The 27,747-nt window shown below is 44.1% G+C and overlaps 1 protein-coding gene across 11 annotated transcripts in view; it reads right to left on the bottom strand.

Annotated features, from left to right (window-relative positions):
* The window catches only part of Tnk2 (tyrosine kinase non receptor 2), a 46,847-nt gene that overhangs the window by 17,400 nt on the left and 1,700 nt on the right, over positions 1-27,747 (bottom strand). For 5 of the 11 annotated variants that reach the window (XM_071615227.1, XM_071615230.1, XM_071615224.1 and 2 more), the window contains exons 1-4: positions 7,960-8,276; positions 4,153-4,333; positions 2,960-3,030; positions 813-1,034 (exon numbers count right to left, since the gene is read on the bottom strand). In XM_071615227.1, the coding sequence (XP_071471328.1) occupies positions 813-1,034; positions 2,960-3,030; positions 4,153-4,333; positions 7,960-8,043 (558 nt within the window). In that variant the 5' untranslated portion in view covers positions 8,044-8,276. Of the gene's footprint in view, positions 1-812; positions 1,035-2,959; positions 3,031-4,152; positions 4,334-7,959; positions 8,279-27,747 lie in introns of those variants that run through there. The other 6 variants (XM_071615223.1, XM_034636170.2, XM_071615228.1 and 3 more) reach the window with 5 other exon arrangements.

Genomic DNA, 27,747 nt, shown 5'->3' with positions numbered 1-27,747 from the left:
TGCTTTAGTGCACATGTTATCCCCTAGGGGAAAAACATTTAAAATATAACACCAAGGAAAAAGGATAAAATCTAAAGAGCTATATCCAAAGTTTGCATCTAAAATTTAACTAGAGGCCAGGCATGGTGGTGCATGCCTGTAATCCCAGTGGCTTAGGAGTCTGAGGCAGGAGGACTGTGAGTTCAACAGTCCTCCTGCCTGCCTCAACATCTTAGTAAGGCCCTAAACAACTCAGTGAGACCCTGTCTCAAAATAAAATATAAAAAAGGGCTAGGGATATGACTCAGTGGTTAAGTATTTAACTAGAGCATGGTGGCACCAGGATTGCCTGCAATCCTAGTGACTCTGGACTCTGAGGCAGGAGGATCCCAAGTTTGAGGCCAGCCTGGGAAACTTAGCAAGAACCTATCTCAAAATATAAAGAATTGGTGATGTAGCTCAATGGTAGAACACCCCTGGGTTCAATACCCAGTACTGGAAAAAGAAGTACAAGTCAACTAAATCCAATAAATTAATGGAGAGAGGATAATAGGCAGAAACACTAACTCTGCTTCCTCTGAGTAGTGGGATTACAGGCAATTTTTTTAAGACTTTTAATTTGTTGCCTAACTTTTATAATAAATAAATTATTTTTATAATTAAAAAAAATGAAACAATGTACTTACTTAACCCTGAGCACAGACTCCATGATAAGCTACTTTATATGACCTGTCCCCAAGTGCATTCACAACCCAGCAGAGGGGGAAAGAGCCTCTACTAGTAGTCTCAGGGGCCCCACCCCTCCGACACCACCCATGGGACATGGAGCTCACCGTCTTCCCTGCAGGGGCATCCCACTCGCCCCTGCGTACTACGCCAAAGGAGCCATCTCCCAGCTTCTCAAGGAGGCGCAGGTCCTTCTCCCCAATGAGGCAGGTGAGGCTTTGTAGGGGCCCCTCGCCCACTGGACCCCCCGGGGTGGGCGAGGGTTTCCGGAAGGTGCTCTGAGAGTGGTGAGGGGGAAACTCAGCCTCCAGCCGCTTTCCACTGAATACCTGTTTGAAGGCAGCCAGGAGCAAGATGGAACCCAGGGCACCAGAGCCAGTCACTTGGTTCCACCCTTCTAAGTCTACCTGCACCTCAGCTCAGCCTCAGAGAAGTTGAACTATATTGCCAGAGGACAGACTGGCTGGAAGTCCATACTCCCCCCATATCACACCCCCTCTACAGGGAACCCACAACAGAGTGGCTTCATGGTAAATATATGAAACAGACTGACTGGCATGAAGCCAGTGACTGTGGTGGCCTCACACCCATACGTGGGTACTGAGACAGCACAAAGCCACAGGCACTTTGCTTCCTAAGTCTGAGTCTCCTCCCTGGCTTCCTCATGCTCCACCCCTCCCTTCCTACACTCCCTACCAATCACAGATTCCAGCCCTTAACCCACAAAGTTGGGGCAGGAGCCTGAGGGGCCCTCCACAAACACCTCTCTGTCCATTTTTAGCCCTGGCCCCTACTCTGGGTTGACCATTTGGCGCTGTCTGTCTCCACCCTCCCTAGGGAGTCGGCTGCCCTTCATACTGCCCAGGGGAGAGGATAATTTTAGTATGAGGTTGAAAAGAGAAAGAGAGAGAGAGAGAGAGAGAGAGTGTGTGTGTGTGCGCGCGCGTGTGTGTGTGTTTTTACTGGGAAGACAGCTGGGTTTCTGGAAGAGTGCCTAGAATTAAGATCTGAAAAAGAATGAGGACTAGAGGAGACATTGAGGTCTAGTTTGGAGAGGAAGGGGCCAAAGGTCAGAGGACAGGAGGAAAAAAGGTGTAACAGCAGCAGTGGCATGTCAGTCTGACTTAGCCACATTCACTGGGGTACGAGAGTATGGCTTCAGGCTGAAGATTCTTTCTATCCCACTTAAAAGTTAATGGAACCTTATCTAAATGTGCTAGGAGGTGTCTCAATTCTGAGGGTCTCTTTTGGCCTCATTCCATCCTTCCTGCCAGTAAACTGGACTTCCTTATGTTTACAAGCAATGTCATCTTATAAGGCCCTTCACAATCGTTAATTCCAGGATGAACCTAGGCTCTCCAAAGCCCTGCAAGGTGAACTGGGTAATGGGACTAGCACTGTTGCTGAAGACACAACTAAAGTCTGGAGAGGGTCACAGACCTCCCAGAGACCTACTGTGAGCTGATGGGAGACCCCAAATCCCAGTACATACAAAGCTCCACCTTCCTGCCTTTACCAGCCCCAAGACATTCATCCTTCCCTAAAACCTGGGCCAGGCCCAGAACCGTGTCCCCAGAAAAGGCCACAGGATCCCAAGAGACAGTCCTTTTGCCAGACTGCAGTCAGGAAATCTCTACTGCCCAATCCCAGTCCAGCTGTTCTGTCTTGCCCATCCCCCATTCTACGCCAGCCCTGAGGCCAGAAGTAGGGAGGGAGGTCCCAGCTGGCTCATTTCCTCTCTCATTGTCTTCTAGACAATGGGCAAAGCTCTACTGAGTCAGACCTGGGACTGACTACACCACAGACCAAAATTAGGACAAGGTAGTGGGGGAGGCCACAAGGAAGTTATGATAGGGCCAGATGACCACAGATACCTAGAGATCATAAAGGGTGGGTAAGAGGAAACAAGGCAAGATGTCCAGACAGTCCCTACCACCCCGCACACCAAGAAAGGCCACTGGCCCCAACATTCAGCCAGAACGAGGGTCAAATAGAGATGCACCGTCAACACACTCCTGTTCCCACACACCAAGAGGGGCTAAGAAGACCTTGCTGCACACAGGCTGCTCACATGTCTGTTTTGGCCAGCTCTACAAGTGCCCTGCTTGATAAGACCCTGGAGGAGGGAGGTCAGTACAAAGTATAGGGAAACAGAGCGAGATTATACCTGCCTGGGGAATGGGGGAAGGTTTCTAGGACTGGCAGCAGAGTGAGGCTCTTGAGGCTGCCCAGACCCCACTCTTCACTCACCCACCTTGCTCATCCAGGACTTGCGTTTGCACATGGCTTTCCTTCTCTTCACAGCTTCCCACAGCCGCCGTTGGCCTGCAAGGAAGGAAGGAGATCAGATGTTATTAGATAGCTCTCACTCCCTGGAGAGGCCGCTGTCCTCCTCACAGGCTTCCTCGGTCCTCATGGAGTAGGCCCATCACTAGACACTGCCCACCACAATGATACTAACTAAATCAATCTCAACCTGCCAGGAGTTTCCATTAACCAGATGATCACTGCATACCACTTCTAGGCAATGGTTCTCAAACTAGATGGAAGTGTTTAACCACAAAAATTGAATAGTAGCAGTCTTTTCAACTCAAGAAAAATCAAGGTAATGGATTAAATTTTCTCAATTTTTAGTTTTCTTCTCATAAAATTTTCTTATGTTACTGGTATCAGAAACCAACTATCCAAGCTAAAAGCAGAATAAATTGATATCTATTTTAGCACATTACTACCCTAGCTACTTTAAGTTGAATGTACTGATAGGTTTCTAATGTTCTTTGAAGAATGCCAGGAGTTCTAGATGCTACAACCATTTCTTTAAGGAGAGAAACACAGAAATGAGTTCAAATTAGAGGGAAGTTTTTATCCTATCTTCTCTTTTAGATCTCTGGGCACTGACCCCACTAGTGTTCAGAATAGTAAACAGAACAGTCCAAATCTGTGCTTATTAAAGGGTAAGGGAATACATCCTACAAATATCTGATCAAACAAAAAGGGGTATGTATTTACTCTTGAGTAGCAGAGCCTCAAGTTAAGACTACATTCTCCTCAAACTGATTGACCTTTACAACTGCAAATTGTTCCCAGTGAATCCTGTGTGCAGCATCTATTGATGCCCCTCCCACTCCACCTCAGGGTCTCTGGAACAGGCAAACAGAGGTCTCAGCTGCCACCCCATGGAACCATGAGAAAGGGATTCTAACATGTGCTCAGCCGTCCTAAGGACAGAGAAGGTACTATTAGGGAGGATGAGAAAGGAGTCTTTTCAACTTTTCAAGTTCAAGGTCAGCCGCTGCACCTTAGCAAAACCCTGTCTCAAAAGAAAAAGGGCTGGGGAGGTAACTTAGTGGGAGAATGGCCCTGGGTTCAATCCCTAGTACCACCAAAAAAGACAGAAGAAGTTAATGGTCAGAGGGGAAAAGCAAGGAAGGCAAATGTCCCACCTACCAGGCCGGCCCATGCCAATCTTCTCCAGGTCCTCATTCTTAACATATTCAAAGTGGGACAAACGGGTAACATTGAGGTCATCCCGAAGACGAAGGAAGTACTGCTGTAGCTGCACCTCAGACAGCAACTCCAGCAACCAGCCTGTGCCCTCCTCTGGCTGCATGCTGCTGCTCCCCAGCCTCTGTGGAGAAAGGAAAAATGGCTCAAGGACCAAGGGATGCAGGGAAGTGGCAAAGTGACATCTTACTATATAGATGCCTAGAACTGAGACCACCTGCTTGCTTCCCAAAACTCTATACCTATATGTCCCTATTCTTGCCATCAACAAGGGTAGAACTGCAGCAGCTAAGATATAGCCCTGGCCCTGGAACAGTCAGGAGTCAGAGTCTTAATCACAACATATATGATCTATGGCTGTTGTGACCAGAAATCATCTCTTTGTGCTCAATTTCCTCACCTGCTTCTAAGTTTCTAGAGGTCTTTAAAAGCCCTTTGAAAATCTGATTAAAAACTATATATAATTTCTTCAGAAAACAAAACCTACTTTTTTTTTTTGAGAGAGAGAGAGAGAGAATTTTTCAATATTTATTTTTTAGTTTTTTTTTGGCAGACACAACATCTTTGTATGTGGTGCTGAGGATCGAACCCGGGCCGCGTGCATGCCAGGCAAGCGCACTACCGCTTGAGCTACATCCCCAGCCCAAAAACCTACTTTTGCTCCTAAAATTTTTATTAAAGGCTGAGGGTGTTTCTCAGCAGTAGAGTGCTCACCTAGCACATGTAAGGCCCTGGGTTCGATCCTCAACACCGCATATAAATAAATAAAATAAAGGCATTGTGTCCAACTACACCTAAAAAATAAAGATAAAAATAAAACCTTGATATAAAAAGAAACCCATCACAAATTAAAAGGAAATTTTTTTTAATTAAAAAATTTGGGGGATGGTAATGTCCTGTTACCCATCCATGGGCTCCTTAGATCAGGTTTATCTTACAGAAAGATCTAACCGAAGTTCCTCCCAATGCCTAACATCACCAGACCTTTTCCACCAATTCTAAGGCCAATTCACAGGCAACCACTCAGATGCCTGCAGGGCCACAAAGTAAGTGGGATGGGTGGGGATCTGAGTGGGCTTTCAGACAACCCCAGCTCAGCTCCTATCAATGGTTGTCACAAGAGACTGTGGCCCAGTATTATCAAAGCTTTCCATTTATTTAATATCAGACACCTAAATTTACGTAAAATCTTGCAGTTTGTTTTTTTTTTTTTGCAATTTCTTTTTTAAAAGTAGTATGTACACATAGTAAAATAATCAAAAGGCACAAAGGAGTCTTATTATTTCCTCCCCTACTGCACAGCTACCTATCTCCCTATTCTCAAGGCCAGATGCTAATAATGCCTTTTATGTACCCCTTGAAACTGTTTTCCCCTCTCACAAATAAATATTCACACATTACCCACACTGTTCTGTTTCTTGATTTCATATCACACTTTTATCTTTCTCCTGACTTTTAAATGATGTCAACTAGTTCAAGTCTGAAAAACACACAGACACACACACACACTGTGCTGGCAAAACAAAACATCTGCAGGCCACAATCAGCCAATGAGTACCAGTAAGTGACCTCTGACCTACACTCTCAGACCCAGAGAAAAAGGCCAGTGGCACCTTCAAAACTAAACAGGCTAACCTACCAGACTGCAGGCCCAACCCTGTCCAAGTAAAACAGGTCCGTCAGGCCAGCCCCTGACCATTACTGCATTTCCAGTGAGGAATACAGGCAGGAGGGAAAAGGCCAGCTGTCCGGCTGAGGGCCAAGCAATTCTCCCTTCACAACCTAGCGGTGGCCTCATCCCCAGCTCTCAGCACAATAAGATGCACCAAGAGAAACAGGCACTCACAACCCAGGCCCAGCATGAGCCTCCTGCCCCCACAGTTCCCAGTGGTCCTGCCAACTCAGTGCCAAGAGCTCAGACTTTCCCAGGCAGCTTAGAGCAACACAAAGAGTGACAAATGGGAATGAGAAGCCCTCAGTTCAAACCCTGGCTCTTCCACCAAGGCAACTGAGCCAGGCAGCTGGGCCAGCCGGGTGGTTTCCAAACTTAAAGCTGTAACCCTTTATTTGGATGGTTGTCATAGGGAAGCACATCCCTCTAGGGGACATTTTTGGTTGTTACAATGTTGGGTGGGGGATACTGCGACATTTAGTGGGTGTCTGGAGGATACAAACATGAGTTATCCTGCAGTGCACAGGACCGTCATAAACACTGTCCCAAACCCACATAACTTAATTCCTGCAGGTAGAAAACATTCATAATCCTCCACACCTAGACTAATTCCATTTTACACAGGTATAAGAAAGTATTTTCATAGTTTCAATATGCACTGAGTTTTTCTTGAATGAAACTACTATGTAAACTGAAAGAAGATTAGATTTTGCTTTATTCAGAACATAGTAAAAGCCTACGATTTAGAAAAATGTCAGTGAAGGCAATCCACCCTTATTTCAAAACTTTCCTGTCAGCACTTGTAGACATTGTCTTCCTGAGGTCCTAGAATCTGACAACTTCTTATGCTGTTCAATATTTTATGTGTTCAGTATACAGGTGTATACTGAATACATAAAATATTGTCAACTACTTCCATTTTATTTCTCCTAAATAGTAAAGTTGGCATTATGATTATCTGATACTACATACAGTAAACTGGTTACATTTCTATTGTATTTAAGAAGAGTAAGATTTTTTTTAAATACAACACTTCAAAACTATGCTTACTAAACTTTTAACTGTATTAACTTGTTATCCTCAGCAAAAATATCTGCTTGCAAAAATGGGGGCTTGACATTTAAGTGGATGAGCATCAATGCTTCCCAGAATAAAGCCCAAAGGTACAGTGTGAAAACCACTGGCCCGGGCAGGTCTCCCTGTAGCCAGGCCAAGCAGAGCCCACCACCATTTCCATCATCACTGCCTTATCCCTGGAGCAAAGTGGTCCCACTGGTGATACAGATAAGCCTCAAGAAGTTTGCCACACCAGGGCAAGCAGTCTATAGGTCCCCTCCTCTCCTTTCCTTCAACCAAGTTCCAGGGCCCCAGGCTCTCCTATTCCTACCCTCCTCTCGGCTCTGGAAAGCAGCTCAAAGTCATGCCATGGGTGATCAAGGCTGAGGAAAACCCAGAGGGCCTATCCTGAAGCTACTTAGAAAGCACAGCCTGGTCTGTACCCTTTTCCTGAAACACCAGCTAAAAAATTGCTTAGCTGGACACCCCCCACCCTGCTCCCCAGCCTAAAGAACAGGATGGCTGCGTAGGGGGTGTGTGGGAAGACTGGGAAGAACACTGGGATCCCAGTGAGAAGAAAGGAGTCAGGGTCCCAGTCCTGTCTTTGCTGCTAAGCCCAGGGTGACCCTGGACAGTTTACCTCCCCTCTCCTATCTCCACCTCCAGCCCATTTCTTTGTCTGTGGAAGCAGAGTATTGCCACAACTTCCTCCAGCTCAGACAGTCCAATTCTGCGTGTGCCTGGCCCCCAGCATGGGGTAGATTTTGCATACGTGTGTCTGACACGTGCAGCTGACATACAAGCACACACTTGAGCGGGCTCCTGCTTCTACTTTTCTAACACATACAAATCAGAATGAATGTAGCAGATGGAAAGGAAAGACCACTTAGCCCAGAACCCCCACTGAAGCCCTCACAGGAGGTGTTCTACAACATCCCCAGTTTTCCTATGCCCCTCAGTAAAGTGCTGCTGATGAGGAGCTGCCCCTGTCCCAGCCAGTCCAACCCTAGCCCCCCACTCACTGTGTACAGCCGTCGCCGCAGTCTGGCCAGGAGAGGGAAGGAGAGCTCTAGGCCAGGGAACCGACGAGCTGGAGCTGCCGGCATCTCCACAGAACTCAACTCTGATCAGGTCAATGGGGCTGTGGCCTGGGAATGGGCGAACAAGGGCCTCAGCTCCTGAGTTTTATGCTCTGCCCAGAGGGAAGTTGACCAGAGGTCTATTCCAAGTCCCCCAAATCTCACACGGGGGATGAGTATGAGAAATGGGGCAGAAGAACAGAGTAGTCCCCTCTGATTTACTGCAAGCCCCGCTGTACTTCTACAACTGGCTGCAGCCTGGGTCCTGTCTGTTTCTGTCTTCTCTCCAGTGCAGTGGCCACAGCTCCAGCCCTACTCCCTGGCTCCCCCACCCGACTGCTGCCTGCCTGTCTGCCCGCCTTCCCTCCTCCCTCCCTTCCCAGCTGAGCAGCTCTGACACTGGCTGAAAAAGGACCTTTCTGAATCACTGCCAAGAGGACGGCAGGAATGAGAGGGGGGACTCTTCCTCTCAGCCACCCGCACTGGCCCCCCTGCCACCCCATACACAAGGCCCCCTGTCTCTGGCTTCCACTGCTGCCCTCACAGTTGCAGACAACTCCTGGGATTTCATGGTGCGGGTGATGTGACTCAAATAGCATGTGTGGACAAGGGGTTGCAGGCCCCCATAGAGCTTATCTAGGACTGGTGAATAGAATATAACCTGAATAGGGATCATGAACCCCAGAATCTTTGCCGGACCCTGCAGATTGATCCTTCAGGAACCCTCCCCCATCCCCAAGTCCCAGTCTTGGCTGGGCGTCTCCTGGCTCAGTCCCTAATGTCGCCCTGTTACCCTGGTGCCCGACGGAAATAGGAGGCCCACAGCTTGCCAGAGTGGGGCAGTCCAGCCAAGAGCAAGGGCGGGGGGAGTGTGAAGATCTCCACCCCCTACCCTAGGACTGCCTTGTCTGCCTGCAAAATGCAGGGTGCCTCCTTCCCAGCTGGCAAAGGTCTCAAACAAATATGTCCCCAGACCTCTGCTGGGATGCATGTACCAAAGCTATAGGATCCCAGGCTACAAGATACCTCTTGTATAGCACCCCACAGAGAAAACAGACAGTTTAAGAGGACTGGACACACTATATCAAGTCCCCATAGGCCCCCCATGTTCCTAGAGCTGACAAATGGTCCCTCTGCCCCTTCTCAAAGGGAGCCAGCTGCTCTTACAAACCCCTCATTACGGCCCCCAAACACACCTGACAGCTGCAAGAAGTCCTTTCCTGTTCCCCATCCCCCCTGGCCATGCCTGAGGAGCCCCTTTTTCTTGCACACTGATCTCTTGTCCCTATTCAGCTGGTCATCAGTTCAGGGAACCCCAGCTGGCTGGCAGGGTAAGCAGCTGGGGTTAAGAGTTTTAGGGATTCAGCATCCCAGGCTCTTTTTCAAAGGCCTCTTATACTGCTTAACATTCCTGGGGGTTTCTGCAGGAACAGTCATTTCCTATTCTGATGGGGGTAGGCAACCGTCAGTACTTCTTTCCCTCTCCCTGTCATTTACCACATAAAGCTATGGACAGCAAGGTACAGCCTCCCCTCAGTCCAAGTGAATAACTAGTCAGAGAGGTAGGTCAGAGCTAATGGACAAGAAAAGTCAGAATGAAGTTACCTGGATAATTACTTTTTCCCATAAGCTAGCAGACCACATCCTCAGACTGGAGTAGCCTACTACCATCTATCACGTACCACCTTGAAGGAGACCCAGTGACCTGTGGTTAGGAGATAACCTAAACAGGATTCCCTCTACTGCAAGATGGGGGTATTGGATCAGAACAGCCAGATTAAAAATTCTAGTCATCCCAAAAAGATGTGCACCAAAAATCCACCAGAATTCTATGCCTGACCCCTTCCCTGTTTTTATTACTAGGAATTAATTAAACCCAGGGAAGCATCCATAGTCCTTTTAAAATATAACTTATTTGGGCTGGGGTTGTGGCTCAGTGGTGCAGCGTGCGCCTAGCACAAGTGAGGCCCTGGGTCGATCCTCAGCACCAAATTAATATAAATAAAAATAAAAATTTAAATAAATAAGTAAACACACACACACACATACCTTATTTACTTATTTATTTTAGGGCACAGTCTTGCTAAGTTGCTGAGGCTAGCTTCTAATTTGCGACCCTCCTGCCTCAGCTTCCAAAGTAGCTGGAATTACAGGTGTGGGCCACCACACCTGGTCTGACACTTTTCTTAGGTGTACAGTAAGAACAAGTTCTAGCAGCTTTTCCAAAAACACAGCTGTAGAGGGCTGTAAAGAGAAGCAATGTATATTGGGGGTAAGAGCCAGGTCCATTCCTGAACACCTTACTCCTAGCCATAGGCAACAGCCCCACACTTTCTGCCTCAAAACTCTCCAGCATATTCCCTTTCTCCTATCAGCTACTGCCCCCTGCTGGCTAAGAGAAAAAATGCTTGATCTCAAATGGAAGGGAAGAAGCCCCATAAACAGTGACCACATTTTCCAAAGCTACAGGGTCGTTAACTTGATATATATACTCAATAAGCTGTAAATAGGTATGCCCAGGATACATAGACAAGGTTCCCATAGAAGACTGAACTCAAACCCCAGCAGTGCTTGCTTCCTAGGATCCTAGGGGGCATTACAGAAAGCCCAAAAGGCAGCTTGAGTCCCAGGGGACCTATGCACACCATGGCAAAGGCTAGCATCAGCAATTCACCACTAACATCACCCGTTCAACCACTGCTCCCTCCTCCACACATGCATGCACACGCGCACGCACACACACGCGCACATTCATACATCATCATTCTTTACCCAGTCTCCTAGCCCCCAGGATGGGTCCCAGGCCCAGAAACACAGACACTATACTCCTAGGAGGTTGCTGCACAGTGCAGGGTTGGGCCTCTGCTCACCGCTTATGATGGGGCTTGGGCCTCAGGTACCTGACTATTACCTAGGTGTTCCCATTACCTGCTGTCCCTCCTCACTCCCAGCCAGGCGCTGGTAAGCAGATCTCTCCCCCATGAAGCCCAAATTTCAGCGTTAGGCCAGGGAGGGAAGCAGCAGCCGCCTGCAGCTCCCGCCCATCCAACGGCAGCGCCAGCGTCACTGCTTGCGTCCAGGGGGGATGGGCCTCGAGCATCCTCCAAGAGGGCAGGGATTGCTAAAGAGCCTCAGCTAGGAAATGGCTCCAGTCCACACCCGGCCCCATACCTTATAGCTTCAGGTCCAAGAAGGGTGGCTGGAGACTCTCCTGCAGGGTCTGCCTCTGTCCCCTTCCCCAATCCTGTCCACAGCCTCCATTCGACTGTGCAGCACTGCTCCCCTCTGCCCTGCCCCAGCCAATAAAACAGCAAGCTAGCTTTGCCAGGTATGATCCTCAAGAAAGACAGCGCGGAGGCCCAACCCTCACTGATCACAGAACCACAGCTCTTCTCAGTCCTTGACCCACCTCCAGGAATTCAGAGCAACTAATTAGGTCCTCTGGAATACAAGCACCCCCATATCCCATGATAAGGGGGGTCCAAATCTAAGACACCACAGAAGAAAAGTGTCCATTGCAACTAGACCAGAGTTCCTTCTTTCTAGACATCCTGGGGCCTGAAACCTATTCCTCCACCTGCCTCAGCTTCTACTCTGCTCTAAGAATGCCAGGAGCCCAACTGCTCAACTTGTGTAGTTCCAATCAGGTACCCCACCAAGCCACTCCTCACTCAATCATGCAAGCCACAACTCCCACACTGGAGGGAGACAGCGGCCCACCCACCCTGACCTGCCTCAGCCTGTGCCTCATCTTTGCGGGCCTTGACCTCACCCTCTCCTCTGCACCTGGGAGTACAGGGCAGGCCTTCATACTGAAGTTCCTCTCCGACTTCAGAGTAACTCCAGAAGCGTTGGAAGAAATGCTCCAACACATGCCCACGCAGGGGTGCCTCACCCAGCCCTGGGGTGAGGCCATGGCCAGCCAACACAGGAAGTTCCACTGTAGAGGCTCCTCCTCTCCCTCTAGCCCCCAGGGTCCCAAGGTGCTAACACACACCCTCTCATTCTAATAGCATCTGAAGCATCCACTGACTCTTTCCTACTAGGTACTTAGGGCTGAGATCAGGATACCTTCACTCCTCCCTGGGTTGGGGCAGAGGAAAAAAAAATAAGACATCCCCTTCTCCACTCAGCTTCCAGGTTGAGGAAAGAGACCCCAGGAGGGCACTGGGTGAGTTTACAATAGGCTCACTCCTCATCTTAAAGCTTGATGGGGTATGGGCAGTACTCTTGCCAGGCAGGGCGTCCAGAACACATGGTTTTATTCTGTACAGAAGCTCCTTGGTATCTTATCACAGCCATGGAGAGAAACTAGTCTTGGGAACACCTATGGCTGCAGAACCCAAAGCCACCAAGCTGTGAAATAAGGAAAGCTGAAAATGCCACACCTACCCCTTCTTGCCCTAGTTGGATAAAAGTTCTGATCCAATCCATTCTCCCTTCTTATTTTCTCCCTGCCTCATCCCCATAGAAATCCTACCTCCCAACACCATCTTGTGACACCTACAAGAGTTAAACCACCTCTGGGAATCAGGGAACACCCCACATGTACACCCCTCTGGTTTTTATTTACCCCTTTATCACTCCACGCCATGTAACTAAAGGGAGTCAGGAGTAACTAGGGACAGCCTAAGTCTGCTGTCCACTCCCCTCTCCAGAGGCTCTCCAACACCATCAATGAAGTGGCATATCCATACTGAGGAGCAGACATGACGTGCAATTTCCGGCCAAGAGATTTTTCCAAAACAAGCTATCATATTCTTGGGAATATATGCCAACCTTACTCCAAACTGGCCCTCTCCTACCTCTGCCTCCCTCTTCTCCAAGCCCAGAGGAATAAAAACACATGGAGAAGACAGGAGGACTTTCAGTTCCCCCTCACCACCCCATTGCCAGAGAGTTATCTTGCCTCCCCATGTGAGCCCCACCAAGTTCAGTTAGCCTTAACTCACCTCTATGCAGGGCCCAAGCTTCTGGACCACAGCCAGGAAGGATTCTCTCAGAACCTCATCCCAAAGGGAAATGTACCAGGCAACCCTGCACCTTCAGGTCAGCCTGGTCTTACATCATACTGGTCAGGAGGAGGCTGGTCAGGGGCCAAGGATGAGAAGGGAGTGATTCAGACACACAACATAGCTGTCCACACCCTCTTCATCTCCATTACATGGGGTCCACTCCTTTCCATGGGGAGCCTGGCCACTGACGTCCTGAGGACAGGCAAGGCTAAAATGTGTTTGCAGGTAGTGCTAGGCCTTAAAGTCTCTTCACCTTGCTTAGCTGTTGCTATTTCCTAAGACTTTTGACCTCACCCTTTATTCTCTTGTTAAAGGATGATCTACTTCTGGGGAGCAATTCCTCTACTCCCAAGGATCCTATTTCCACCCTATGCTGACTACCTCCAATCCTGAGCTTCTAAAGCTCTCGCCTCACATTTCCAGACATTTACAGGATGGTTCCATCGGGAGGCTGCACAAGTGTCACAATCTGTAGCACAAACTGAGCTCATCATCACCCCCTTGAGCTCTGCTAATCCTGCTCCTGTATCCTGACTGAAAGCATCACAAGCCAACTCAGGTCAGAAGCCATACTACCCATATCCAGCCAGGACTCCTCCTTCCTTTACCTCCTCTTCCACCAGGCCACTACAAAATCATGTTGTTTCAACCTCAGTATTCCCCCTCATCAATTCCCCTGGGATTAGAAATCACACAGACCTGAGCCAAAATCTTAATTTCACACTTTATAGATGAACAACTTTTGGGCAAATCACTTAACCCCTAAATTTCAATTTCTTTCTGTAAAGTGTGGATAAACAAAATCTCCCTCACAGAGTTGTTGAAGAGTCAATGACTTGCCCGGTGCAGTGGTGCATTCGTGTAATCACAGTGGCTCAGGAGGCTGAGGCAGGAGGATTTTGAGTTCAAAGCCAGCCTCAGCAACAGCAAGGCACTAAGCAATTCAGTGAGACCCTGTCTCTAAATAAAATTCCAAATAGGGCTGGGGGTGTGTCTCAGTGGTTAAGTTCAATCCCTGGCACCTCCCCCGCCCCCCCAAAAAAAGAGTCAATGACAGGCTTAGTGGAGCCCACTTATAATCCCAGTGGCTCTGGAGGCTAAGGCAGGAGAATTATGAGTTCACAGCCAGCTTCAGCAACTCAGTGAGACCCTGACTTAAAATAAAATGCAAAAGGGACTGGGGATATGGCTTGGTGACTAAGCTCTCCTGAATTCAATCCCTGGTACCAAAAAAAAAAAAAAAAAAGAGAGAGGGCGGGGGAATGACTACAATAGCACTTGGCACATGGTTGCCTGTTTTGTCATTGCCATCTTGAGGTAGAAGAAATAATAGGTAGAAAGGAGACCCAAAGGAAGGACAAGAAAATAAAATATTTTATTTAGAGACAGAGTCTCATTAAGTTGCTAAGTGCCTCACTAAGTTGCCGAGGCTGGCTGTGAACTCATAATCCTCCTGCCTCAGCCTCCATCACCACTGGGATTACAAACCTACGCCACCACACCTGGCAAGAAAATAATTTTAATCTAGAAGTTCCACGTACTCTTCCAGGTCTGTACTCTCTAACCCTATCTCCCTTCTAGGCCTATTATTCCCAGATTCCTTGGAAATCTGTAAGTCTACCTGAGCACTATTAATTAAACCCTCCGGTACAGATGAAGCAAAGAGGCAGGATATCTTGAGGAAATCTATAATTCAGGAGATTTTCCAGTGCTATCAATCAACTAATGAAGACCACATTATCCTAATGATCCAGACCAGTATTGAGATTACCAGAATGATGATACCATTCCCACATACCTTCCCATACCCACCCCTCAACAAGTTTCCTTTAAAGAAGACCTGAGAACCCAAAGACCACATTTCTCACTCTGGAGATGGCCTACTCTCTCCCTCAAATGAATATTCCTTGCTTTACCTCCAAAGGCATCTCTTTCAAGATTACCCTCACTTTCCCTTGAATGTATACCTACTTCCTAAATAAACCATCTGTGCCTGGTGGTAATGTGCTGAAATTCTATTCTGTCATGTATGCAAAGAACCCCACTGGTTCCGAATCAGGTTCCACCTTCTCTCTGGGAGCTCCCTGGAACCTTTGGAGACACCTCTTGTCCTGTGAGAGTATAAAAAGACCTGAGATCACCCCTCTTGCATCCTTCCATACTTCTGAGTCAAACTCTCTGTTGGCACATAAGGTCCTTCAGGATCTACTCTATTTCTTCACCTCCACACTACCATTTATTTCAAATGTCTTGTGTCTCAATCAAGTCAAATGCTTGCTTTTCCCCAGCCATACCTTATTCCTTAATTTTAATGCCTCTGAGCTATTATTTGTGACACTTTTTATCTATAAAATGAACTCCTCTATACCATTCAAGACCCCTATCAAATGCCATCTCTTGTGTAAAATCCCATTTCCTATCTCCAAACCGTTATTTGTATATCCCCATGTTTGTTTTTGTTAAAGAACATTTATAAATAAGGGTTAGTAGAGGGCTGGCGATGTAGCTCAGTGGTAGAGTGCTTGACTAGCATGGGGGAGACCCTAAGTTCAATTCCTAGCACCACAAAAATGTTTTTAAAAAAATTTTAAACCAGAGTAGTATAAGCACACCAAAAGTATTTCAAAGGTTAAATTATCCACCATGCTCCAATTCTTAAAGAGTCACTCTCTGTAACTCTCTGTATTAGTATACAATTCTACTGAACGCCTGTATTGTGGTTTACACATTGTAAAGTGCAATGGACCTGGTTGAGAGTTTGATGAAAAGACTTCAGCCTTAGTGACAAACAATGGAGAAAGTTTGCCTCTTTTCTTTTGTGCTCTTTCCACTTGACTTCCCCAGTGGATACATACCCACTGGTTACCCTCCCCCTGCTTCAGCTTTGCCCCTGCCCATTATTTCTAATCCAGAAAAGCTAGCAACTTCATGGGAAGAGAACTGTCAATCTCATAATAGCCACTCCTGTCCCAGACCCACTAAGCTACTTAGCTCCCACCAAGCTGTTTCAGACCCATGGACAATTCAGCCAAGCCTTCACCAGCCTTCATTAAGGGGCCTTCTCACCAGACTACAGAGAAGAGTTGGGCCACAGGATGCAAGAATGAAAGTCTGGGCTTGTCAGGCATCCCAGCTTTACTGAGAGAATAAAGGGGATCCAGGGAGGGCCAGGGTGGTGTGGCAGAGTACAGAAAACCAGACATAGGGCCCCTCCTATGACTTATCTACTCCTACTCCAATGGAGAAGGTGTAACTTTTAGAGAGGAAGGTAAAGGCCTACTGAACAACACAACAAATCGTGCTGAACTCATCATCTGTCCCAAGTTGGTCCTGAAAATGTGATGAAGCTATTTCATGCTGCAGCAGCTAAACAGTAGTATGCCAACCCTGCCATCCAGATGTGATACTGAAAACCCTAAAGTACTCCTGGATAGCCCTCACTTCCCACACTCACACACAAGCACTAGTAATGTGTGACAGAAGACAAATTCCTGTGGCTCTCTGGGTCTCATGGCCATGCACGTCATGCATGTTCAGTTCTTTGACTAAGATGCCAAGAGCTGCCTCTTGCCCATCATCTTGCTCAGGCACCAACACAATACCAAGGCCCAGCAGTGAACCCAAGGAAGAGAGGAAAGTAGGTGGGAAGAAGGATACAGTCCAACTCTCAGCAGTTTGCCACTCTCGGAGCTCTTCCAGGGTTTGCACAGAGGCTATCCAGCTGGTTACCCTGCCCACTGCTGGCTCAAGCCTCACCCCATCCCACCCCACCCCCACAGCGAGAGTCCAAAGCTGAAGGGAGCTATTGTTGGGCCCTGGAGGTGGGGTGGGGAAAGGAATAGTGGTGAGGAGATTCAGAACAGTTACTCTACAAGAAACACTGTTCATCCCCTTCAGACTTTGTCTACATGAAAACCCCAGGACTAGAAACATGCAACCCATGCAGGCTGCAGAGCTTAGAAGGGCATAGCAGTGAGAGAAATGTCAGGGACTTTAAGATATACACATTAAAACCCATCACATCCTTCTCATCCATTTGACCAATGAAGAAACTCAGATCCTGAAAGGGGAAAGAGTTTACCCAGTCCAAGGCATTAAGAAGTTGTCATAAGGGATGGATCCCTGCAGTTAGAGCAGAGCAAATGTTCAGAGTGCTAGTTTTTTTGTCCATGGAGGGGAAGCCCTACCAAGGTCAGGAACTGGTGAAGTTCAGGGGCCCAGAGAGGGAACCCCATCTCATTTAGTGATACAACATAAGAAGACAGACAGGAAAAAGCCAGTGTTGCCCCACCTAGTTTGGGGGCAGTGGGGTGGGGGTAGCTGCTAAAGGGAGGGACCAGGCCAAACCCCCGTACCCCATCCCTCTCTTCAGTCACTCATCATGTACCTAATATGTGTTCACTCTGAGCTAGGGATTCTGGGGAAATCTGAAGAAACACAAGTCAACAGACTGGGTCTTCAAGAAGATGGTATGGTGGTGCACCTCTGTAATACTAGTGGCTCGGGAGACAGAAGCAGAAGGATTGAAAGTTCAAAGCCAGCCTCAGCAACTTAAGGAAGCCCAAAGCAAATTAGTGAGACTGTCTCAAAATTTAAAGTCCAAAAAGGACTAGGGATATGGCTCAGTGGTTAAGCACCCCTGGGTTCAATCCCTGGTACAAAAACAAACAAAAAAAATAACAATGCAGTATGTACAAACTCTTTATTACATGCTTCCTATGCACTGATTGATTTAAAACCCTCCTAGGTACTCTACTCTATCCATAAATTTTACAGATGAGGGTAAAAGATAAAGCCAGAATTTAGTCCACATACAACCATAAGCAAAACTGCTTGGCTTGTGGATTCAAGTCTCTGGAGGAAAGAGTGGAAGTCTAATATCCATTCCACTGTATCAGATATGTCAAATATATACTGTTGCTAAATGAATTTATGGATTTTATAAGATAGTTTAAAGAGGCCAAGATCCCAGGAAAAGACTAGATTGACCCATGCAGATCATTTCACTCTTTCCTAAAACTCTACCAAAATAATAATAAATTTTTTGTTGTTGTTGTTTTGTTTTGAATGGCATAGTTCCTAAGGCTGGGGAAACTGGTAGATCAGACAAACATATATCTTTGGAAGCTGAAAAGCAGATAGGCCAGTGACAACGGAGAGCACCTGAGATAATCACAGGTTACAAAATGAGAGGAACTCAATGACCTCAAAATCCTCTGAAGGCCTAGAACTGGCAGCCCCAGGCACCTATGAAAGAAGAGGTGATGTGTCTGAAGGAAAATGCAGGAGTACTTATACTTAGAAGCTATTTAAGAAATAGTAAGTTAAGCTCAGTGGTACACACCTGTAATTCCAGAAACTCAAAAGGATGAGGCAGGAAAATCACAAGTTCAAGGCTGACCTTGGCAACTTAGCAAGACCCTTGATCAAACTATAAAAGAGCTGGGGATGTGGCTCAGTGGTCAAGCACTTGACTAGCATGTGTGAGGTCCTGGGTTTGATCCTCATTACTGAAGGGAAAAAAAATTTAAAAAACAGTAAGACTTTACTTCCCAATACAATCAAAGGTGATTGCCCCTCCACACCCTATCAAAGCCAAAAATTTCCCCAGAGAGATAAGCTGAAGGTCTTTCCAAGGAGCTATGTGGACAATTGGAGGTGCACATCCCAAACAAGGGAAGCACAGGCAGTATGCCAAGATCCCAGTTCCTTTTCTACCTAAGAACTAAAGCCTCCACTCTCTTAAGAGACAAAAGGTGTGTTCTCTAGGGCCTCTGACCAAGCCAAGAAAGATGTAAAGATACCAACACTGGGAGCCATCCATACCAACAAATGGGCCATCCGGGTCACCAAAGTTCAAAGGCCTTAAAGCACTGTAGTCCTTAAGAGCAGACAATAAAAAAATTACCAGATGCCCAAAAGAAGAAAATTTCAGACAAGAATCATAAAATATTATAACCACAAAAAATAACAGAATTATTTTTTTTTAAACTGGAGAAACAAATAATTACAAATGAGCTTGGCGCGATGGCACACACTTGTAATCCCAAAGGCTTGGGAGGCTGAGACAGGAGGATTGTGGGTTCAAAGCCAGCCTCAGCAACAGCGAGGCACTAAGCAACTCAATGAGACCCTGTCTCTAAATAAAATACAAAATAGGGCTGTGGATGTGGCTCAGGGGTTGAGTGTCCCTGGATTCAATCTCCAGTAACTGCCCCCCCCAAAAACTACAAATGAGAGCAGCAAAAAACTCAACAGACCCATCCCCATTCTAGCAGACTCTGGCATACAATGGGTGCTTGTAAATATTTGTCATATGGATAAATGAGGTTAATTCACTTGTCTTTCAAATTTTAGTGAATATAGAAATAACAAATATAGATCCTGATCCCACAGAATTGGAGTGGTGCCCAAGAGTCTCTATTCTAACAATTTCCCAAGTGATGCTGTTGTGCTGGTCCATAAAGCACAAACTGAAAAGTAAAGGCCTTCTAAGCTCTAGGTTTTTTGCCTTCATATGTATTAAAGTCAACTGCAAGCTTGAAAACTGTCAATGTTTGGGCATCCTCGGAGATTCTGATCGACTCGGTCTAAGTGAGTCTCAGGCATCATATCTTGAAGCTTCTTCAATAGATCCAAACTGGAGCTGAGAACCATAGCTCTGATGAAAGCCCATAATTATGCCAATCATTTGTCCTCGCCAGAACAGTCTGTTCTCAGATATTATCTCCACTGTTAACCTGAACCATTTTTTAAAATGCCCTTCACACCAAGATCATAAACATAAGTTAATGGGTCTAAATAACCCAAAAATTGTTCTGAGAATTTTTTCCTGATTAGATTTTCACACTTTTTTTTTTTTTTTTTTTTTTAATGGAGTCCTCTAAACTTTAACAAGGCAAGCCTTCTTGGAAAGATTTTTTTTTTAAATGAGATGCAGACTACCTCACGGTATAAAATAGTATTAACAGCTCATCCTCACAAAGAATGTGGAATTATATTAGACTGCAATATGAACTCTGGAACCTAAAAGGTCCATTGAGTAATGTCCTGAAGATGGTGAAAGAAAAAAATTTCCAACCCAGATTTCTATATTCATTTATCAACCGAATTATCCAGGGTCAGGGTGGCACAGTCTCAAACCTACCACCCGAACATGGTCCTCTCTCCCGAAACTACAGAGAATATGCTGTACTGAAACTAGAGAGTAAAGCACCCAAGGGGAAGACTAGGGATACAGGAAGTAGAAGGGCAGTAAAGGAAATGCCCAGGATTTTGAAGGTTGCCTAGTCTGTGCTGTCATAGGGCAGAAGGATGTTAAAGAGTCTTCTTCAGAAAAATGAATTTGACAGAATACCTAATGGAACTGACATCTTGGGAAATTTAGACAGTTAGTGAAGAATGTGACTAATCAAAAGGTACACAGAACACTTGGCAGGACTAGAGTATATAGCTCAGTAGTAAAGAGCTTGCCTAGTATAAAAAAGGTCCTAGATTCAATCTCTAACACAGAAAAAAAAAATAATTAAATAAAAAGAAAACAAGGGTTGGGGATATAGCTCAGTTGGTAGAGTGCTTGCCTCTCATATATAAGGCCCTGGGTTCAATCCCCAGTGCCACCCCCCCCAAAAAAAAAGAAAAGAAAAAAACCTAAGCAAACAAAAACAACTACAGAGAGAACAAAAAGTTGTTCAGAAAAGGAAAAGCCATCACATTTTATGATATAATAACGTAAGCACAATCAGTTAAAGCAAAAAAAAAAAAAAAAATCTAGAGTGGATATATTAAAGATGGGAAGAGTGGAAGGGTGAGAATGGGTGAATGGAAGTCAGATCCTCATCTTACTGACCAATGCAGGATAAGAAGGATCAGATTTAACAGGGATCAGCTGAAACACAAACAAACACAACAATAAGGGCCTTGGAAAAGGAAAGGAGGGGATGGGAGGGGGACATCATGCCAGCCTGAAAAGAGACATCAAGTCTGGAGAACATCCTGTGACCTGCTGCTACTCCCTGCTTGTTCTCACCTGCCAGATTGGAAAAGGTAGGCCCTGGATAGAATTCACCAGAGGGTCTTGCCTCAGCAGTGGGGTTATTATTAGCCCTAGACTGAGTATGGCTCTGGTCCCACCTAGCAAAACAAGACCCAAAAAGAACAAATCATCTCCAAGCCATGTAACTGCATTCCAGAACAAAACTCAAGAATTTTTATAAGAATTCAAAAATATTCAGCAAACAATTAGGTGAAATTCACATTGTCTGGCATCCAAACAAAAATTACCAGGTGTGAAAAAAAGCAGGAAACTATGACTTATAACAAGGAGATGAAGTAACCAATCCCAAACAACCCAGAATTGACAAGATGTAAGAATTAGTAAATATGGGATGTGGGTATAAATTAGTAATAGAGTACTTGCCTAGTACATATCAGCTCATGGGCTTATGAAATAGTTTTTATAACTACTTTCCACATGTTCAAAAAGCTGAGACTTTTTTTTAAAAAAAAAGATCCAAATCAAATTTCTAAAATAGCCAGATATGGTGGTGTATACTTATAATCCCGGTAACTCTGGAGGCTGAAGCAGGAGGATCTCAAGGTCAAGGCCAGCCTCAGCAACTTAGCAAGACCCTGTATCAAAATAAAAATTTTTTTTAAAAGGGCTGGGGATGTAGCTCAGTGGTAAAGCACCCCTGTGTTCAATTCCCAGTACCCCTCCCCTGCTAAAACTTTCTAAAATAAAAATGACAATTCATGACAGTAATATACTGAATGGAAAATGGACTCAACAGCAGATTAGACACTACTGAAGAAAAACATGGTAAACTTAAAGATGCTGAAAAAAAAAAAAAACAACTATCCAAAACACACACACAATGGAAAAAGAAATTTAAAAATAAATAAAGCAGGAGATGAATACGGTGGCACACACCTACCATTCCAGCTGCAGGGAAGCTGAGGCAGGAAGATCCAAGTTTGAGGCCAGCATGGGCAACTGAGCAAGAACTTGTTTCAAAATAAAAGGATTGGGGATGTAGCTCAGTGGCAGAGCGTGTCTAGTATTTTCTGGGTTCAATCCCCAGTACAGAGGGGGGAAAAATATATGTATAACTGGAGTTCCTGAGAAGATGACAGATAGTTGAGGATAAAAGGAATATTTGAAGAGATAATGGCTGAAATTTCTCCAAATTTGGTTAAAACCATAAGCCCACAGATCCAAGAAGTTCAATGGACATCAGTATAATATATGAAAACTACCTCAAGGCACATCATAATCAAATTGCTCAAAATCAGTGATAAAGAGAAAAAAATTTTAAGTAACAATACCAGACACAGGAACAGTGAACATGATCAAAGCAAAATATCTGCAAGTATGGAAATGTCACAATGAAAGCCACTTATCTGTATAATTAATATGTTAATTATAATAACTTAAGTAGTAGGAGAGGGAGAAGACATGTAATGTATGGAGGAACAAAGATGACAGCCAATTTCTTGCAAAAACAACAGGAAGTGTGAAAATAATGGCATAACACAACTATAGTACTGAAAGAGTGAGCTGGGATTTAGTTCAGTGGCAGAGTGCTTGCCTCGAATACCCAAGGCCCAAGGCCCTGGGTTTGTTCCCCAGCAGCGCACATGCATACACACACACACACACACATACACACAAGAAGAACTAAAAGAAATTTGATAACCTAGAGTTTTATTCCAACAGAAAAACAGTAATATCTTTGAAATATAATGCAAAATACCCTTTTAGATATACAAAAGCTGAAAGAATTCATCACCAGTAGACTCACACTACAATAAATGTTAAAGGAACTCCCTCTAATAAAAAATAATAATAATACCATTAGAAATACAGATCTATGCAAAGAAATGAACAGCACTAGAAACTGTACAATTGTAACTACATGGGTAAAATAGATTTTTTTCCTTCTTATTCAAATCACTTTAATAGGTGAATGTAGTATGAGTTTATAACACAGTTTTCTGGTTTTTTTTTTTTTAATTTTGTACTGGGGATTATATTCAGGGGTGCTTTACCACAAAGTCACATCCCCAGCCCTTCTTATTTTGAGATAGGGTCTTGCTAAGTTGCTGAGGTTAGCCTCAAAACTTATGATTCTTCTGCCTTAGCCTCCTGAGTCAGAGATTACAGGTGCGTGCCACCAGTCTTATATAACATACTTTTGACAATAATAGCATAACAAGAGGGAGAAATAAAACACCATTTTAAGTTTTTATACTAATATCACTTGAAGGTGTTATAAGTTAAAGATGTATACTATAAATCTTATAGACATTACAAGAAAATGATCCATAAACAAAGATACAAAAACACTCAACAAATTCCTTAGCAAGGGCATGGTGGTACACACCTGTAATCCCAATGGCTTGAGAGGCTAAGGCAAGAGGATGGCAAGTTCAAAACCAGCCTTAGCAACTTAGTTAGGCACTAAGCAACTTAAGGAGACAGTGTCTCAAAGCAAAAATAAAAAGGGCTTGGGATGTGGCTCAGTGGTTAAGTGTCCTTAGATTCAATCCCCGGTACCAAAAAAAAAAAAAAAAAAAAAATTCCTTAGCAAACATAATCCACTTACATACACAGATAGTTATAATATAAATTATAGCATAACCAAGTGGAGTTTGTCCCAGAAATATGAGGTTAACATTTGAAAAACTATTCAGTGTAATTCACCATGCTAAAAAACTAGAAGACAGAATCCAATATCATTTTGAAAGGCACACACACACACACACACACACAAAATAACATTCTTTCCTGATTAAAACTCTCAGTGGTACACACCTGCATCGCAACAGCTGGGGAGTATGAGGCAGAAAGATCCCGAGTTCAAAAACCAGCCTCAGCAACTTAGCAAGACCTTAAGCAACTTAGTGTAAAATTTAAAAAGGGATGGGGATGTAGCTCAGTGGTAAAATGATCCTGGGTTACATCCTCTATACAAAAAAAAAAAAACACAAAACAACCACAACAACAAAAAACACTGCACCAGAGGATCTAGCCAGTGCAATCAAGTAAGAAAAAGAAGTAACATAATGCATTCTGCTGTCATGTAGTTAAAAAATAAAATCAATTAAAAAAAAAAGAAGTAGTAACAGGCATAAAGATCAGAAAGAAGTAAAACTGTTTTTATTAGCAGATGGCATGATGATTTATGTAGATTCTGGAAGCTACCAAAAAATCTACGAGAATAAGTCAGTTTAGCAAGGTTGCAGGATTCAAGTTCCATATCAAAAAATCAATAGTATTTATGTTAGGTGCAGCAGCACAGACCTGTAATCCCAGCAACTTGGGAGGTTAAGGCAGGAAGATATCAAGTTCAAGACTAGCCTCTGCAACCCAGTGAGAACATGTCTCAAAATTAAAAAGGGGACAAAGCTCTAAAAGGCTGGGGGACATAGCTCAGATGCAGAGTGCCCTGGGCTCAATCCCTAATACCAAGAAAAGGAGGGGGAAGGAAGGAGAGAAGGGAGGAGAGACAGAAGAAAAAGTATTTATCTATCAGGAACAATATACTGAAATGTAAAACAATATCATCTTATGGAAGTATTATTGACAAGAGCTAAAAGGTATATGTAACCCAAATATCTATAAATGCATTAATAGATAATCAAAATGTGGAATACTGATAGAATTGTTCAGCCTTAAAAAAAAAAATTCTGACATGCTACAACATAAATGAATTTATGCTAAGTAAAACAAGCCAGTCACAAAATAGAAATACTATTTGATGATACTATATGTTTCTACTCCCATGAATCACCTAGAGTAGGCAAACTTATAAAGACAGAAAGAAAGTAGAATGAGTGGTTGCCTGGAATTGGGTACAGAATTTCAATTATTCAAGATAAAATATTATAAACGTTTCAATACCACTGAACAGCACATTAAAAAAAACATTAAAATGGTAAATTTATATTATATATATTCACCACAATTAAAATAGCTTTTAAGCTGGGCATGGTGGCACACATACAATCCTAGCTACATGGGAGGCTGAGGCAAAAGAATCACAAATTCAAAACCAGTCTGTAATCCCAGCAGCTCAGGAGGCTGAGACAGGAAGATCACAAGTTCAAAGCCAGCCTCATCAACAGCGAGGCACTAAAAAACTCAGTGAGATCCTGCCTCTAACACAAAATAGGGCTGGGAATAGGCTCAGTGGTCGAGTGCCCCTGAGTTCAACCCCCCAGTAACCCCCACACCCCCCCCCCCAAAAAAAGAAAAAAAAAAAAAACAGCCTGGGCAATTTAGTGAGACCTATCTCAGAATAAAAAATTAAAAGATCTGGGGATGTAGAGTACACCAAGTTCATTCCCTATTACCACAAAACAAATAACAATAAAGCAGATTTTAAAGATTAAAAAGCCATAAAAAAAATTAAGCCAGGCATGATAGCACACACCTGTCATTCCAGTGACTCAGAAGACTGAGGCAGGAGGATTGCAAGTTTGAGGCCAGCCTTGGCAACTTAGCGAGGCCCTAAGTAACTTAGCAAGATCCTGTTTCAAAATAAAAAATAAAAAGGACTGAGGATGTAGCTCAGTGAAAGAGTATCCCTGGATTCAATCCCCAGTACCACCAAAAACAAAAACATAAAACCTTCTCTTCAAAAACACAATGTTAAGAGAATTAAGTTGCAAACTACAAACTGAAAGATTTGCAAAACAGATACCTAACAAAGGGCTTATATCCAGAATACAAAAATCTTTTCAAGGAACTGGGGGGTTGTGGCTCAGAGGTAGAGCACTCGCCTACCATGCATGAGGCACTGGGTTCGATCCTCAGCATCACATAAAAATAAAATAAAGATATTGTGTCCTCCTATAACTAAAAAATAAATATTTAAAAAAAAACTTTTCAAAACTTAACATTATAAAAAACACACAATTAGAAATGGGTAAACAATCTGAAGAGACACATCACCAAAACTGTAGTTTGAAAATAAGGACATGAAAAGATGTTCAGCATTAGTCATTAAGGAAATACAAACTGAAACTATAATCAGATACCATTACAGACACATTAGAATGTCTAAAATTAAAGAGACTAACCATATGAAGTGCTGGTTGTATACCAAATTGTTCAACCACTTTGGAAAACAGTCCTGCAGTTTTTTGTTTTGAGCTGGGGTTTTACCGGGCTGCCCAGGCAGGCTCTGAGCTACTGGGCTCAAGCCATCTTCCTGCCTCAGCCTAGACTACAAGCATGTGCCACCATGCCCAGTTTTGTTTTTTTTTTTAATATTCTTTTAGTTGTTGATGGGCCTTTATTTTATTCATTTATTTATATGCTGTGCTGAGAATCTAAACCAATGCCTCACACATGCGAGTGCTCAACCACTGAGCAACAATCCCAGCCCTCTCATACCTCTTTTAATTCTAGGTATTTTTTCATTTATTTTAAAATTTGTAAAAATTAAATTTATGATTTAATAAAGAAATAAACACATACAGAACAAAAAATAAATAAATTTATTTAACTACTTCATAAAAACAAAAATTGTACAAATTAATGGGGAAATGTGATCAATATGCCAGTTTCTTGAGAGCTAAATGTTTACCTACTATCCTACTATATGATCCAATCATTACAGTCCTGGAGATTTACCCAAGAGGAAAAAAACACCATATATCTAAACAAAGACTAAGATAAATGTTCATAGAAGCTTTATTTGTAATACCCAAAACTGAAAACAATCCAACAGGTAAATGAATAGATACTGTGGCATATGCGTGCAACAGCATACTCAGCAATAAGAGGATAAACCTCTGATATATGCAACAATGAGGATGAATTTCAAAAGTTAATACGCAAAAGCCAGACCCTAAAAAGGGCACATGCCATTTGATTTCCATGTACACAAAATGCTAGATACTACAAACTCAGATTGACAGAAAGCAGATCAGTGTATTACCTGAGGAGGGAACAACAGAAGAGAGGTGAAATGAATTCCTAAGGACAAAAACAAACAAACAAACAAAAAAAAAACCCTGGGCATATTCACTACTTTGTTAATGGTGATGGCTTCAAAGGATACACACAATGTTGAACTAATTAAATTGTATATTGTATGTTTTAAGTATGTTCAGTTTACCATGTCATTATACCTTAATAAAGCTTATTAAGAACAACAACAAAAAAAAAAACATCTTCCAGAATAAGCACAGAGCAGGGTGGTAATCTCAGACTTAAGAGATATGATCCTGTCTCCCCAACATCTGTTGCTGATCAGAGATTCCGAGAGGTGGAAACCAGGCAGGTACCACTGCACTCAGAACTCTGAAGGAGTCATGGCCCACTGAATAGACAAGGAAACAAACCCAGAGATGTTATCTTACCCAAGGTTACAGAACTAGGAATCAATGGTATCACCAAATCAAAACAGATAAGCCTAATACTAAAACCTTTCTCCTTCTCTTCATCTATCACAAATTCAAAAAAGTAGACCTAAACAAGTAGGTGGAGGTGTATATATGCTTGTGTATACGTGCTTAGAACAGACAATTCTCTCCTCTGAAGCCAGAGAGCCAGAACCCCTCTGGCCATTCCAGAAGAGCCAGGCACCATGGACACTGCAGCTGAATTTCCGGTGAGTGTTCGGGAGGCAGTGTGACAGGCACGGGATGAAGCTGACAGACGAGTTTGGGTTTGCATGAGTAGCAGGCTAACCGGCTTCTCCAG

Source organism: Marmota flaviventris, chromosome 8 (genome assembly GCF_047511675.1).
Source record: "Marmota flaviventris isolate mMarFla1 chromosome 8, mMarFla1.hap1, whole genome shotgun sequence".
NCBI lineage: Eukaryota > Metazoa > Chordata > Mammalia > Rodentia > Sciuridae > Marmota > Marmota flaviventris.
This window is presented reverse-complemented; position numbering and strand designations above follow the sequence as displayed.